This window comes from Siphateles boraxobius, unplaced genomic scaffold, assembly GCF_051911475.1.
Source record: "Siphateles boraxobius isolate OS27281-9 unplaced genomic scaffold, OSU_SipBor_1 130, whole genome shotgun sequence".
NCBI lineage: Eukaryota > Metazoa > Chordata > Actinopteri > Cypriniformes > Leuciscidae > Siphateles > Siphateles boraxobius.
Genome location: NW_027508734.1, coordinates 23,132,491 through 23,147,048, shown reverse-complemented (window position 1 = coordinate 23,147,048; position 14,558 = coordinate 23,132,491). Strand labels below are relative to the sequence as shown.

Below are 14,558 nucleotides of genomic sequence, written 5' to 3'. Positions count from 1 at the left end.
TTTGATCCGTGACACACACACATATATATGTGTGTATACATTTATGAAAATATATATACACATAAATATATATGCATGCATACAAACATGTATGTAAATATATATTTACACTATAAACAGAAATTCAAGGGGGTCATTTGAGCAGACTTGGTCTGAAGATTAGGTACATGATTGAATGGTTTCACTGAGCGGGCCTCAAGTTCCACTTTTAGTGTGTAAGCAATTAAAAATTAAAATTGTAAGTCAATATTTTCTGTTTCTACATAAACTGCATGTCTGAATGCTGATTAATGAATGATGAATCTGTATGATGTTTGGTACTGCTATGCCTGGCTTTGCTACCTATCGCAGTCACATTTGTGATGTCATAACACATGAATAGCCACAACACATGAATAATTTGTAACTAGTTAAAAATTTATGAAATGTATAAGAATATAACAGTACCAAATGTACCATTAAAAGTAACTAAAATCTCAAAGGCTTTTGAGACATTTTGTTCAGCTGGTTAGTGTAGAAAATTCCAATAATAATTCTCAATTTAACATTGTCTCTTCTAAAAAAAGTCTGTAAAGTATGTGTGGTTAAACATGGCATACGAATAAAGGATAAAAAAAAATCCAAAGACTTGTAGCAGCAGACTACATGTTATCTCCTCAAGCAGGAATCTTCTCAGCTCTAATTCTGTGTGAATGAGAAAGGTCATTATTATATTTACAAATTTGAGGTAGAGCCCCAGTGAAGGACAGATCTGCTGGGGCCATGCTGTGCCTGCCATACTTCCTCGCTGCTAACCATAAAATCCTTCTTTTTCTTCATCAATCCCCTCACTTTCTGCACTCTCCTCATTTTTATCCATTCATAAACCTCTATCATATGAATAACAGACATAAAGTTTAAGCATCAGTTCAGATCATTGGCCACATACATACATAAAAAAGTTTTATGTTTTTCTGTACACACAGTTTAGTTGTTTGTGGATTACTGGAAACAACTACATTCTACAACCAAATTCAGTCTTGAAAGATTCATGTAGTGACAAGCACATATATACATACATAGCGGCTGTGACTGAATCCAATTAATAGCAACTATTCCTTGAAATAGACAGGGGTGCTGAAGTATACTGAACCCAAACTATACATTTATGATACATATGAAAATATTTATATTATTTCAGATCTGAATTACACAATTTACAGCAGCTCTTAAAATACCATTAGGCTGGATGTTACTGTAAGTGTGAGTGGACCATTTTGAATAGATAACAGGGCCAAAAGCATAATGATAATTACACAACTCATATTTCTCAGGAGACCTCAGACTTAAAAATAACTATACGACAGGGATGGATATAGGCACTGTCTATAAAGGACAGAGTGTTGACTCATCCCAAACAGTAATTCCTGCGGTATGTGTGTGTGTGTGTGTGTGTGTGTGTGTGTGTGTGTGTGTGTGTGTGTGTGTGTGTGTGTGTGTGTGTGTGTGTGTGTGTGTGTGTGTGTCACAGAGCAGAGAGTGTTTGCTGTGTTTCTCTACAACCGTGGCCAATTCAACAGATGCTTTCGCTCTATGTGCTGGTGATTCTTACTGTTCTCTGCCCAAAGTCAAATGGATGGAGCTGAAAATCAAGGCCTTTGTGCCATCTGTAAACTCATTTACAACAGAGATTTAGAGAAGCTGAGAGAGAGAGAGAGAGAGAGAGAGAGAGAGAGAGAGAGAGAGAGAGAGAGAGAGAGAGAGAGAGAGAGAGAGAGAGAGAGAGAGAGAGAGAGAGAATAAAGGAAAGGAAGAACATCTATAAATTATTTTTTATGTATGTTTAATATTTTCAATCCAGTTGGCATGAAGACCAAAATTGAATTGGTTTCAATATGTATCATGTGTCACACACTCATCTTAAGTCTAAACATTACAAATGAATCGATGCAGATGAATCCCTAAAAAAAACTACCAGAGACATTTTATTTCTAAAATCCGGAGAGCCAATTAACAGTAGGTCACGCATTGATTTATACTGCCTTCATCCTCAGACCATCTTGTGTGTTTTTGCAGTACCGTGTGAACGGCAGAGGAGTCGTGCAAGGCGAGAGAATGACTGCAGCTCATTGCAGAGTGCGATTCCTATTGTGTGGTTGCTTGGACACTGTTCCCATAGCAACAGGCTCTAGTGCAGTGTAAAAATACAGAGAATGAAATAATAAAGAGATTGTGTGAAAACCCATCCTTTCACCTCATAACAAAGATTTGTCTTAAACTAACAGGACATAATGTTCACGTATGTAAAGACAGGAGGAAGGACTATCCTTGTATACTTGAGCTCTTAATAGTATCATTATTCATTGAGTGAGTTCTCAAAGTTAAGTGTTTGTCACAGACTCTCACAACAAAGGGGTTTTTCCTGAGGCCAATGATCCACCTTATGTATACATGCTAAAGCTAGAAAGCACAGTTTGGCCATTCACTGACACTGGACCAATCCAGTGGTTTTTCAAACAGGAGTTTTAGTCCCTCACAAAGGGATTTTATATATCTTATATTATCATAATATTTGGGGGTCCTTGGCATCAGAAAGCTTGAAACCTCACGGATTATTCCATGTAAAGCAGGGATGTAATTATGCCGTTTAGAAAAAGGGGAATCCCTCCAGTCAGCTTCATGAAGGATTCACTCACAATTACTCTCAACAGATTAATAAGAGATTCTTTACCCAGTCTAAACAGACACAGCCAACAAGTCTATCTCTTCGCTTCTCTTTTACAGCTATCCATATACAATCTCTAAATGAGTGGCTCAAATGAAGGCACTCACCATCACTCACTCATGGTAAGAATGCTGATCTTACCAAATCTTATTTATGCTGGTCAGGCCCTCTTACTGTGTCACATTCATATGTGAGTGTGGCAGATAGGCAACATCGAATTTTGTTCTTATACCCTTACGAAAATTAACCATGTTTTTATTTTTGTAGTAACTATGTTGTTGTTGTTTTTTTTAGTAACCATGGTGGTTTGGGGGGTTTGGCTTGAGGTCATGGTGCATGGTGTATTTTTTTACTCCGAATCATCTCTTTAATGAAAGAGTTTTCATTTGTGGGTGAATTATACCTTTAAACATCTCTAATCATTTTTATACATTTTAATTTTAATTTTGCTACTTATAAAAATGTTAAATATATGTTTAAATTATATGTTAAAACAAGTGTAGGAAATGGCTAAATTAATTATATTATTAAATTTGAATTGTCACTTTCCAATGTGTTAACATTTCAAGAGGAACGCGATGCAAATAGCGGGGAAGATGTATGGACATTTGCATTAGCCTATTTTATCTAAAATCACATACAGACGGTGAAACACAAATATCCACATTTAAGCATTTCAAAGCTTAAAAAAGCTTTGCTCTTTTACTGCAGACATATAATTTCATTGACAATAATCAATACTAAAATTCATAAGTAACTTACTTTTTGTGCAATCAGTAACACACACATTCAAGCTCCGACAACATCCTTGTTCTTGGCTCATTTTGACCAGATCGTTGAATCAGTGAGACATTGACTCAAGAACAGCTGCAAATGGATCAGTCTAACTCGATTATTTCTGAACCAATTTAAAATTCATTGGAAAGAATGAACTCGTTCACAAATCGGACATCGCTTTTGCATCTCAGAGGGGGAGGCGATTTCTTCAGTTCAAAAGGAATGAGACGTTTTTATGTAGTTGAGTAAAAAGTACAATATTACGCTTTAAATGCAGGGAAGTAAAAGTAAAAGTTTCCCAAAATAAAAATAGTCTGATAAAGTACAGATACTTGAAAAAATGTCCTTATAGCATTATCATCAGTATCCATCAGTGGTGAACATTAACAAAGTATTTCTACTTTGTAAGTGTCCACCACTAATGGATACTGATTATAATGCTTTGGTTCATTTTGAACAAAAAACATGTTACTCCACACCCTGTCCTCCTCTAAAAAGCTACAAACACAAATCTAAATGTATACAGGTCCTTCTCAATAAATTAGCATATTGTGATGAAGTTCATTATTTTCCATAATGTAATGATAAAAATTAAACTTTCATATATTTTAGATTCATTGCACACCAACTGAAATATTTCAGGTCTTTTATTGTTTTAATATTGATGAATTTGGCATCCAGCTCATGAAAACCCGAAATTCCTCAAAACTCAAAAAATTAGCATATTTCATCCGACCAATAAAAGAAGTGTTTTTAATACAAAAAAAGTCAACCTTTAAATAATTATGTTCAGTTATGCACTCAATACTTGGTTGGGAATCCTTTTGCAGAAATGACTGCTTCAATGCGGCGTGGCATGGAGGCAATCAGCCTGTGGCACTGCTGAGGTGTTATGGAGGCCCAGGATGCTTCGATAGCGGCCTTAAGCTCATCCAGAGTGTTTTGTCTTGCGTCTCTCAACTTTCTCTTCACAATATCCCACAGATTCTCTATGGGGTTCAGGTCAGGAGAGTTGGCAGGCCAATTGAGCACAGTAATACCATGGTCAGTAAACCGTTTACCAGTGGTTTTGGCACTGTGAGCAGGTGCCAGGTCGTGCTGAAAAATGAAATCTTCATCTCCATAAAGCTTTTCAGCAGATGGAAACATGAAGTGCTCCAAAATCTCCTGATAGCTAGCTTCATTGACCCTGCCCTTGATAAAACACAGTGGACCAACACCAGCAGCTGACATGGCACCCCAGACCATCACTGACAGTGGGTACTTGACACTGGACTTCAGGCATTTTGGCATTTCCTTCTCCCCAGTCTTCCTCCAGACTCTGGCACCTTGATTTCCGAATGACATGCAAAATTTGCTTTCATCCGAAAAAAGTACTTTGGACCACTGAGCAACAGTCCAGTGCTGCTTCTCTGTAGCCCAGGTCAGGCGCTTCTGCCGCTGTTTCTGGTTCAAACGTGGCTTGACCTGGGGAATGTGGCACCTGTAGCCCATTTCCTGCACACGCCTGTGCACGGTGGCTCTGGATGTTTCTACTCCAGACTCAGTCCACTGCTTCCGCAGGTCCCCCAAGGTCTGGAATCGGTCCTTCTCCACAATCTTCCTCAGGGTCCGGTCACCTCTTCTCGTTGTGCAGCGTTTTTTGCCACACTTTTTCCTTCCCACAGACTTCCCACTGAGGTGCCTTGATACAGCACTCTGGGAACAGCCTATTTGTTCAGAAATTTCTTTCTGTGTCTTACCCTCTTGCTTGAGGGTGTCGATGATGGCCTTCTGGACAGCAGTCAGGTCGGCAGTCTTACCCATGATTGCGGTTTTGAGTAATGAAACAGGCTGGGAGTTTTTAAAAGCCTCGGGAATATTTTGCAGGTGTTTAGAGTTAATTAGTTGATTCAGATGATTAGGTTAATAGCTCGTTTAGAGACCCTTTTCATGATATGCTAATTTTTTGAGATAGGAATTTTGGGTTTTCATGAGCTGTATGCCAAAATCATCAGTATTAAAACAATAAAAGACCTGAAATATTTCAGTTGGTGTGCAATTAATCTAAAATATATGAAAGTTTAATTTGTATCATTACATTATGGAAAATATTGAAGTTTATCACAATATGCTAATTTATTGAGAAGGACCTGTAAATGTAATTAAATGCATAAAAAAGTTTTAAAATATAAACATTACATTATTTAAAAAAAACTGTGTGTCCACAGTGAGATTCACTGCCTGGACACGCTTTTGAGGAAATATGAATATAAATCTACACTGTAATATCTAACATTGTTCTTACTAACTATTGTTTAGTTAACTTTAATTAATCTCCGACAATGTGTTGAACTTACTTTAGAAAAAAATAGTAATCTGTACTGTTTGCATGCTATCCCTTCATTACTTAGAAAACCCTATTAAACATTACTTGACTGGTTTGAGTACCATTTTGCCAAAGCAAAAAAAAAAAAAAAGCAGGCGGGGCAAATGGTTTTTGATGCGGGGCAATTCTTAATAGACTTTTCACTAATTTCTTCCACTTCTGCAGTCATCATTCTTCTAAGTTGCATACGCTCATTTTCCAGTCTTGTTGAATGTTATTGTCAATACAACTAAACATTTTGGGAGAACGTCACTTAAGTTGACTTCATAAATTCATGTTGATTTCCTAAAATCAGCCTAAAATTCCTCACCATTATTGTGATTAGTGTTCCGTTTGGTTGGGCACTTGGAACTTAATTTATATCATTTTGATTCTCTTCCAATTCATGCAGTGATGCAACATGAAATCACAGTTATTTGATTTCAAAGGAAGTGAAGTAATAAATATTATATATACAGTATTTATACTTAAATTATTTCCATGTTCTAAATGAATGTATTTATGATGTATAACATGATTATCATGTTAAATAATGATCTTTTTACATTTTAATTGCAATTGCAAACACTTATGGCATTCAATTTTAATTGGGTTGATATAATCCCTCTATATTTGTGACAATATCTTGCAATTTAGCTTGAGTCACACACAGACTTCAACATTCAGCATGCAAACCACAACAATGGTAACAGTTTTTTTTTAAATTACTTTAATTAATTAGACCATTGCATGTTATTTGCTGTCTCTTGTCAGTATAACCCCAATAACGATATCAAATACAATTTTGATAGTTAAATAAAGCCAAAAATGGTAAAACAAAGCAATTACTTTATTCAAACTCTGGGAGTACACTTCCTCAGATCACAGATAGAATTAAGTTGACAAAACTTAAATAGATTAAGTAAGAAGAACTTGATGTAATTAAGTTATGCTTACTTAAATTAAGGCAACGAGTTTGCACAATTTAATTAAGTAAACTGAACTAATTAGTTTTTACGGTGTACAGATAAGAAAATAGTCAAATGATAAAAGGTTATGTGTTGGGGAAAACACTTCTCAGGTGGATTGAACAACATAAGCATAAATGCTTATGATCAGCTTTGAACCGTTTAATAAAGTTCTCTTCTGCTTTGCACAGCTTATGGCAAGCACCTTTCATGTAGCAACTCACTCTGCCACCTTTCAAATGTGTGACACAAACCAAACTAATCGATAATGAAATTCATTATTATATTTTTACTATAGATTATTTGTTGCAGCCCTAATGTATTATCTTTTGTGGAATTTTCACTTCCTTATAACCATTCAACTGTAGCTACTGAAAGCCATACAATCAAATATACTTAATGTCACAAAAGCAAACAAAAAATACAGCGTGATGACATTTAAATAGTAATTAGGGCAAGCTGATGAACAAAAAGAAAAGCAAGCTGTTGAATGAGTGTGCTCCTGTTGTCTGGGTGGATATAATTGACCCTCACAGGAGTCTAATGGAAAAACATATAGATATGCAAAATGTTGCATGGGGTATTGGTCGTTATGCAACCATGGTGAAGACTTGTGTTTGTTTCTATGCACGCCTTTGTAAAGAGGCTGAATAGAATGCAGTGCGATGAGATTTTATAATGTCTCCAGATGGTTAATCTGTATTTGAACAATTCCCAAATGAGAGACTTGTGTGATTTCAGGCAGGTCTAGAAACATGGTGAGGTGGAAGGGAAGAAAAGGGTTCAATCTAATTTATGTGCTTAAACGTGTTCTATGATATTAGTTCAAATGTATATTACTAAAACAAGTGTCCTACCTGCTCTGTTCATTTCTAAAATCTCCTCCTGGGCAGCGGGAGCACAATGGTCACTTTGTGGACTATGCTGGGGTGAGTTCATGGTGGACTTACAGTAGTTAGGTGAGCCCAGCTGGGGGGCACGGGGAATATGCTTGTTCTTTTTCTTTGGTAGCTTCTGCTTAGCCATGGCTAAAGAGTAGTACATCCCAAAGTTATTGACGATGACAGGCACAGGCATGGCGATGGTTAGTACACCCGCCAGAGCACACAATGCACCCACCAACATGCCTGACCAAGTCTGAGGATACATGTCTCCATAGCCCAACGTGGTCATAGTCACAACTGCCCACCAGAAGCCAATTGGGATGTTTTTGAAGTGGGTGTGCTCGCTGGCACGCGGGTCATTGGGATTGGCACCGATTCGCTCGGCGTAGTAGATCATGGTGGCGAAGATCAGCACTCCAAGCGCAAGAAAGATGATAAGCAGGAGGAACTCATTGGTGCTGGCGCGAAGAGTGTGTCCCAGTACGCGCAGGCCCACAAAGTGTCGTGTCAGCTTGAAGATTCGGAGGATCCGAACGAATCGCACCACTCTGAGGAAACCCAGAACGTCCTTTGCTTCTGAACCAGAAAGCCCGCTCAGGCCCACCTCCAGGTAAAATGGCAGGATGGCCACAAAGTCTATTATGTTTAGGGTGTTTTTGATGAATTTCTTTTTGTCTGGACAGAAAGTGACACGCATGAGAAACTCAAAGGTGAACCACACCACACACACTCCCTCGATGTAGGTTAGGTAGACCACCGTCTCTGTCTCCAGGTGAAACTTGGTGGTGTTGTCAAGAGCGTTAAAAAATGTCCGGTTAACGATGGGGTTGAAGGCCTCGTGTGTCTCCAGGCAGAATGTGGTTATGGACACCAGTATGAAGAAAAGCGAGGCAAATGCCACCCACTGCAGAAGAGAGAGAGAGAGAGAGAGAGAGAGAGAGAGAGAGAGAGAGAGAGAGAGAGAGAGAGAGAGAGAGAGAGAACAAGGGGTAAAAAATGAGAAGGGAAAAAACACAATATTCATTTAAAAATCATTTTGTTTGCATCCAAAAACAACTTCCCAAGGAGGCAGGCATGTACACAATACTTTCACTGGTTATGACCAGTGTCAGTGATTTGCTAAGTGATTTGAATAGGTGTTTTTATTCTTTAGCCTATGCTGATTTAGACATACTAGCCAATTGTGTCTGATAAGGGCTACACTACCGTTCAAAACATTGGTGTCGTTATTTTAAAAAAGTCTCTCAAGGCTGCATTTATTTGATCAAAAATACAGTCAATACAGTAGCATTGTGAAATATTATTACAATATAAAATAATTTACATTTTCTATCTGAATGTGTCACATGATTCTTCAGAAATCATTCTGATTTGATTATCAATAGTGAAAACAGTGCTGCTGCTTTATATTCTTTTGAAACCTCTTTTTTCAGGATTCGTTTCCAGAACTGTTTATTTTAAACATATTTTGTAACACTATAAATGTAATTTCTGTCCCTTAATTTAACTAATTAATTTAATGCATCCTTGCCAAAAATTTTTTTAAAAATTATTATTTTTTTGCTCTTTTACTTAAAGGCACACTATGTAAGATTGTTGTCCAAATGTTTCTAAGATAATTTAAATCCAGAGAAATAACCAGTTTTAACCAGGACACGTGTCCCACTGTCCGTGCATCGCCTATCATTTGCCTTTGTTTTGAATAAACGACCTCTAGTGGCCTTCAATGAACCCAAACTTTTAAATGGTAGTGTAGTTCTGTTTATTGTCAAAATATTACTAAAAAGATAATCCTGAGAAGATCTAGAAGAAAGCATTGTGTGTAGAGGAATATGAACAAATACAAAATAAACTCACAGGCAAACAAACAGTATTGAAAAAAAAACACTCTCAAACACATGCTAATGAAAAGCAAATGAGTAGTTACTGAATAAACAAGTCAGACCCAACAGACTAGCACTTCTATTGGGATTTTGATATCATTTGCAATTCTATTAATATAACAACAAAGATATAAAATCCAATGGGCATTTATTTAAATAAGAAAAAGGATGTCTTTATGTGCAAATACAAAGTTCTGTCATGGTGCAGTTTGAAGGGTCCTTAACTCAATTTGTTAGCAATCACATCATTATCTACATAGTGCAGCTGATTGATTACTGTGGCATCAGCGGCCAATGAGCTTGCTGCTCAACATTCAAATACTTGGCATTGTTTACTGTTAGCAGTCTGCACCGCGCTTTCAGAAACCCTCTTCTTCCCCAGCTCCACCTTTATAGATCTGTATACATTGGTTATTTCATGTACTGTATGTTATATGTGCAGCCGCAGCAGCATGTCTTACATGCTCACAGCAGCATGTCTGTGAATGTATTGGCAGTAGCAAGTCTTTGTACTTGCTCTGCAGCAGCCGCAATAATCATTATCAGCAGCAGTGTAGCTGATCTATTCCGCCAAGACCAAATACATTAACATTACAACATCCATTACCATGCAAATCTCTTCAAGAGTTGTCATGACAATAATAATACTTAGTCCCCAGTCTGTGTGTTTATTATTAGAAATGTTTGCCAGAAAACACATTCCAACACTGTGGCACTGTGATTTTCTACATACAAGTTGGAAACAATGTAACTAACCATCTAAACAAAACCAGTGATTATTAAACTAAGCTATAAAGATATTAGCTGTGATTTCAGGAGCTAGGGGCTCTCAAAGATGCTTTAGAAATGTTGTGATGAGCACCTCCGTCTGTAACTCATGGGAACTAAATCCCTTTTTCTTTCTCTCACACCCTTTTGGCCGTTCACTCACTATGATATACAGCAATATGCCATGTCATTTCTCTGTTTCTTTGTTTTATTTAATCTTTATTCCCTAATAGTCTAGTCCCTCATCTAAATACATATGGACTGTTACTCCATTGCCCTTCCTTGAAAGGATGATGAACTGGACTTACAAAATGTATGCTATTATAAACCGTATTGTTATTTTTATCCCAAAATAAATTTCTCAGTCATTAAAGGAAAACTTGACCAAGAGTTTTTGATTTTTACTGTTAAAAATGACCTGAAAGAATGTATCCTCAAGCTGTCCTCTCAAAAAATGTTTCATTTTCACAGCATATTAATTATATATATTTGAAGTACAATGAGTTCTCCGCCTGTTAGCGTGTCCTTAAATTTCTTTACAGGTGAGAAGAATGGTCCGCATAACATGGCCTTGTGCAAACCTCCTACAGCAAGTCCCACGCATAAAGTCTTACACCAAGACCACATGCTTGAGCAACACTTCCAATCTGAAGGTGAAACTCAATGCAGCAATACCACAGCTCAGCAGAAGGATCTCAGTAAAAGGTGTAATAGTCCAGTGCACAGGAGCAGACAAAATTAAAAAGGAGGCAAAACTATAGCCCTAATAATGATCTTTGACCCCTGATTTACCTTAGCCGTGTAACATAAAGCTCAATCTTACGTTTGGCATTACGTTTTCTAAACATTTGAATTTTAATTTGCTTACATTATAAATTAGTCCATAATGCCATCGGTAATTCCACACATCTGGCTGTAGTTTCCAGGAAATGAAGTTAATTTTAATAATTAAAATAAGCTATATTTATATATATATGTGACCCTGGACCATGGGTCAATTTTTTGAAATTGAGATTTAGACATCACCTGAAAGCTAAATAAATAAGCTTTCCATGGATCTATGATTGTTAGGATAGGACAATATTTGGTCGAAATACAACTTTTTTAAAATCTAGAACCTGAGGGTGCAAAAAAATCGAAACATTGAGAAAATCGCCTTTAAAGTTGTCCATTAATGTTCGTGATTGTGCTGAATTGTGCAAATGTTTTGTATATTTACAGTAGGAAATTTACAAAATATCTTCATGATGTCACAGTCTTCGTCTGCGCCAGTCTGTCTTAGTCTGCACTACACTCCCCAGAATCCTCTTTGTCTCCACACCTGAACTCACTCCCTCACTTATCAGCATGTTCATCGTTATCATCATCCGTGTTACCTGTCTTCACCTTGTTATGCTTGATTTGTGCTAGTATTTAGTTTGCATGTGTTCAGTCTGTCTTTGTCGTTTTTTGTGTTGCATCTACATTACCTGTTCTATGTTACCTGCATCTATGTTACCTGCATCTATGTTACCTGTTAATGTTACCTGTTAATGTTACCTGTTAATGTTACCTGTTAATGTTACCTGTTAATGTTGCCTGTTAATGTTGCCTGTTAATGTTACCTGTTAATGTTTAATTGTGCTTGGTGTGTATTCCTGCCTGTCATCCTGCCTGCACCTGTGAGTCTTATACTGAGTAAACTATTTGAATTGGATTTTTGACTCAACCTTCTCCTTCAACCCGCACACCACAATGTGACACATGGAACATGATCTTTACTTAATATCCTAATGATTTTTGGCATAAAAGAAAAATCGATCATTTATGACCCATACAATGTATTGTTGACTATTGCCACAAATATACCTGCGCTATTTGTGACTAGTCTTGTGATCCAGGGTCATATATATATATATATATATATATATATATATATATATATATATATATATATATATATATATATATATATTTCATATCTATCATTTCATTTAAAGAAATTAATGTTTTTATTCGGCATGGAAAAATATCTATCTAAAATATATGTTGTGAAAGAAATGTTTTTTAACTTTGTATTTATCAAAGAATCCTGAAAAAATAAAACTTTCACAGAATCAAATTACAATTTCTGAATTTCTCATTAGAAGTTATAATTCATTAACACAATGCCCATTAAAACTTTACCAAATAAATGTATGTAGGACTGACAGGTGGCTGAATCCCAATGACCAGTTCATGTCCATGTTGAATGGTTTTGTCAGCACAATTGTTTACCAGTGCTATTGATTATTTTCTCCTTATTCAAACAGATGAATTACCCCTGCTGACCTGGTTAGGTTGAGAATCATGTTACTCCGCTTACTGTATTCAAAAGATTAAAGACTAGTTACCTGAAACTCTCGCTGTCAGTTGCTCTGCCTCAACAAAACACACAATGAATGGATTGTGTCTGATTAAAATGCTGAACACTATGTATGTTGAACATCAGAGTGCACTTTTGCACTTCTGGTTGCGGTAGACTAATTTCTGACTCTGATGGGCACAATCGCTGTTCTGTGTGTTTGGGCATTGATCACGCTAGAGCAGCGCTTGTGGGTGACTCATGTTCTCTCTGTGGGAACATGACTATCGCATCATTACGATCAAGACTGATCTCGCAAGAGTGAGAATTCCACACCCTGTTCTACTCCCTCCGCGAGAGGCGGTACTTCGGCTGGCGGCCAGGGTGATCTGAGGGTGACGGTATGGAACAAATCCCTGACGATTATTCCTCGGGCCACACCCCCCTCTTCAGTGACGCTACCCGTGAGTGATCAGGGGACGCCTGCGGGCCCATCTTCAGATGCCCCACGAATATCCTTTGGTGCTTCAGAGGAAGATGCGATGTCTATCGCAGCATCACAGGGCGGGCAAGATTTGTCAGGAAGTGAGGATTCGGCAGTGCTGCCACCCTCTGGTGTGCATACGGCACTTCCCGAATCTGATCCTGAGATGACGGCCATGCTTTCCCAGGCTGCCGCCACCAGATTCTACAATCTCTGAGTGGAGCCAGTGTCCTCTCATGTACTCGCTTCAACCAGCCAGTACTAGGACCCGCTCAGGTGTCTTCGCTTGCTCGCCATTCCACTCCATGGACTGGATACGTGCAATATTTTCTTCAGGTGAGCTTCCCGAAAGCCCTGAGTTCCTCCAGCACTGCGGACGGTGCCAGTGTCTAGGGCTCTTCACTGGCTAGGTGCCTCCGTGTGCATGGTCCCCCCTCTGGGCGACCCCCACATGTGTATAAACCACTGTAAGCCTCTCTGAGCATGTGTCTTTCCCTTGGTAAGCCACCTTGCCACCCCTGGGGTTGAAATATTCCACCCTGCGGGCTGGACACACCAGTGTTCTCCATATGCATCCCCCCCCCTAAGGGATCATTTGCTTCCCCGTGTACCTTGGTATTCCTGTGTTAAGTAAGAGTCCTTTGTCCGTGCCAGTCTTACGACAGGGACCTCAGACTTACGCAGGGCACTGAAAGACAGCTTTGAAGGTGGCGTGATTAGACTGGAACCCCATTCGTCGTCACAACGGACCTCATAGTGACTACGAAAGGGAACGTCTCGGTTACGTATGTAACCCTCGTTCCCTGAGTTCTGTCTTCCTGCCACTTCCGCTGTACCGCGGGGGTCGCCTGAGTTCAGTCTTTGCTCGTCAGTGAAGAAACATATCTGCATGATGCCAGCGTCCTCCTTTATACCCGCGAGGTGGGGCGGAGATACGCTATGCAAATTCTGCAGACCCATGGCATTTCTTTGCCATTGGCTCGTTTTGTAATACTCGAAGTCGATAGGCTTTCTAAGCGAAACCCCATTCGTCGCCACGACGGAACATCTCCGTTCCTACTCAGGGAACAAGGGGTTACATACGTAACCGAGACATTTTCTTCAGTGAAAAAACACTCAACCCACATGAAACAAGCAGTTAATTTATTGCTATAATAAATATGTAAGTTAAAAGCACTTTAATAAACATATATTGAAGTAATACAATAAAAGTATCACACCCAGCTTTTGCAGACAAAGATGATGTGCATAAAAGATTAGATGAAAAGTGCTAAGTGACCCTTTTGCCAAAGTTTTTCTGCAGCACTGCATGGCAAAATGGTGAGGGTGCAAGAGGGAGATACAGACTGAAAGAGAAGGAAAGAGGCTCATTCAAGTGTCTCAGAAATAGCACAAAATCCTCCCCCTTCTCCCTTACATC

The 14,558-nt window shown here is 38.3% G+C and overlaps 1 protein-coding gene across 3 annotated transcripts in view; it reads right to left on the bottom strand.

Annotated features, from left to right (window-relative positions):
* The window catches only part of kcnc1a (potassium voltage-gated channel, Shaw-related subfamily, member 1a), an 80,330-nt gene that overhangs the window by 29,967 nt on the left and 35,805 nt on the right, over window positions 1–14,558 (bottom strand). For all 3 annotated transcript variants that reach the window (XM_077228702.1, XM_077228700.1, XM_077228701.1), the window contains exon 2: window positions 7,654–8,584. In XM_077228702.1, coding sequence (XP_077084817.1) covers window positions 7,654–8,584 — 931 coding nt within the window. The remainder of the gene's footprint in view (window positions 1–7,653; window positions 8,585–14,558) is intronic.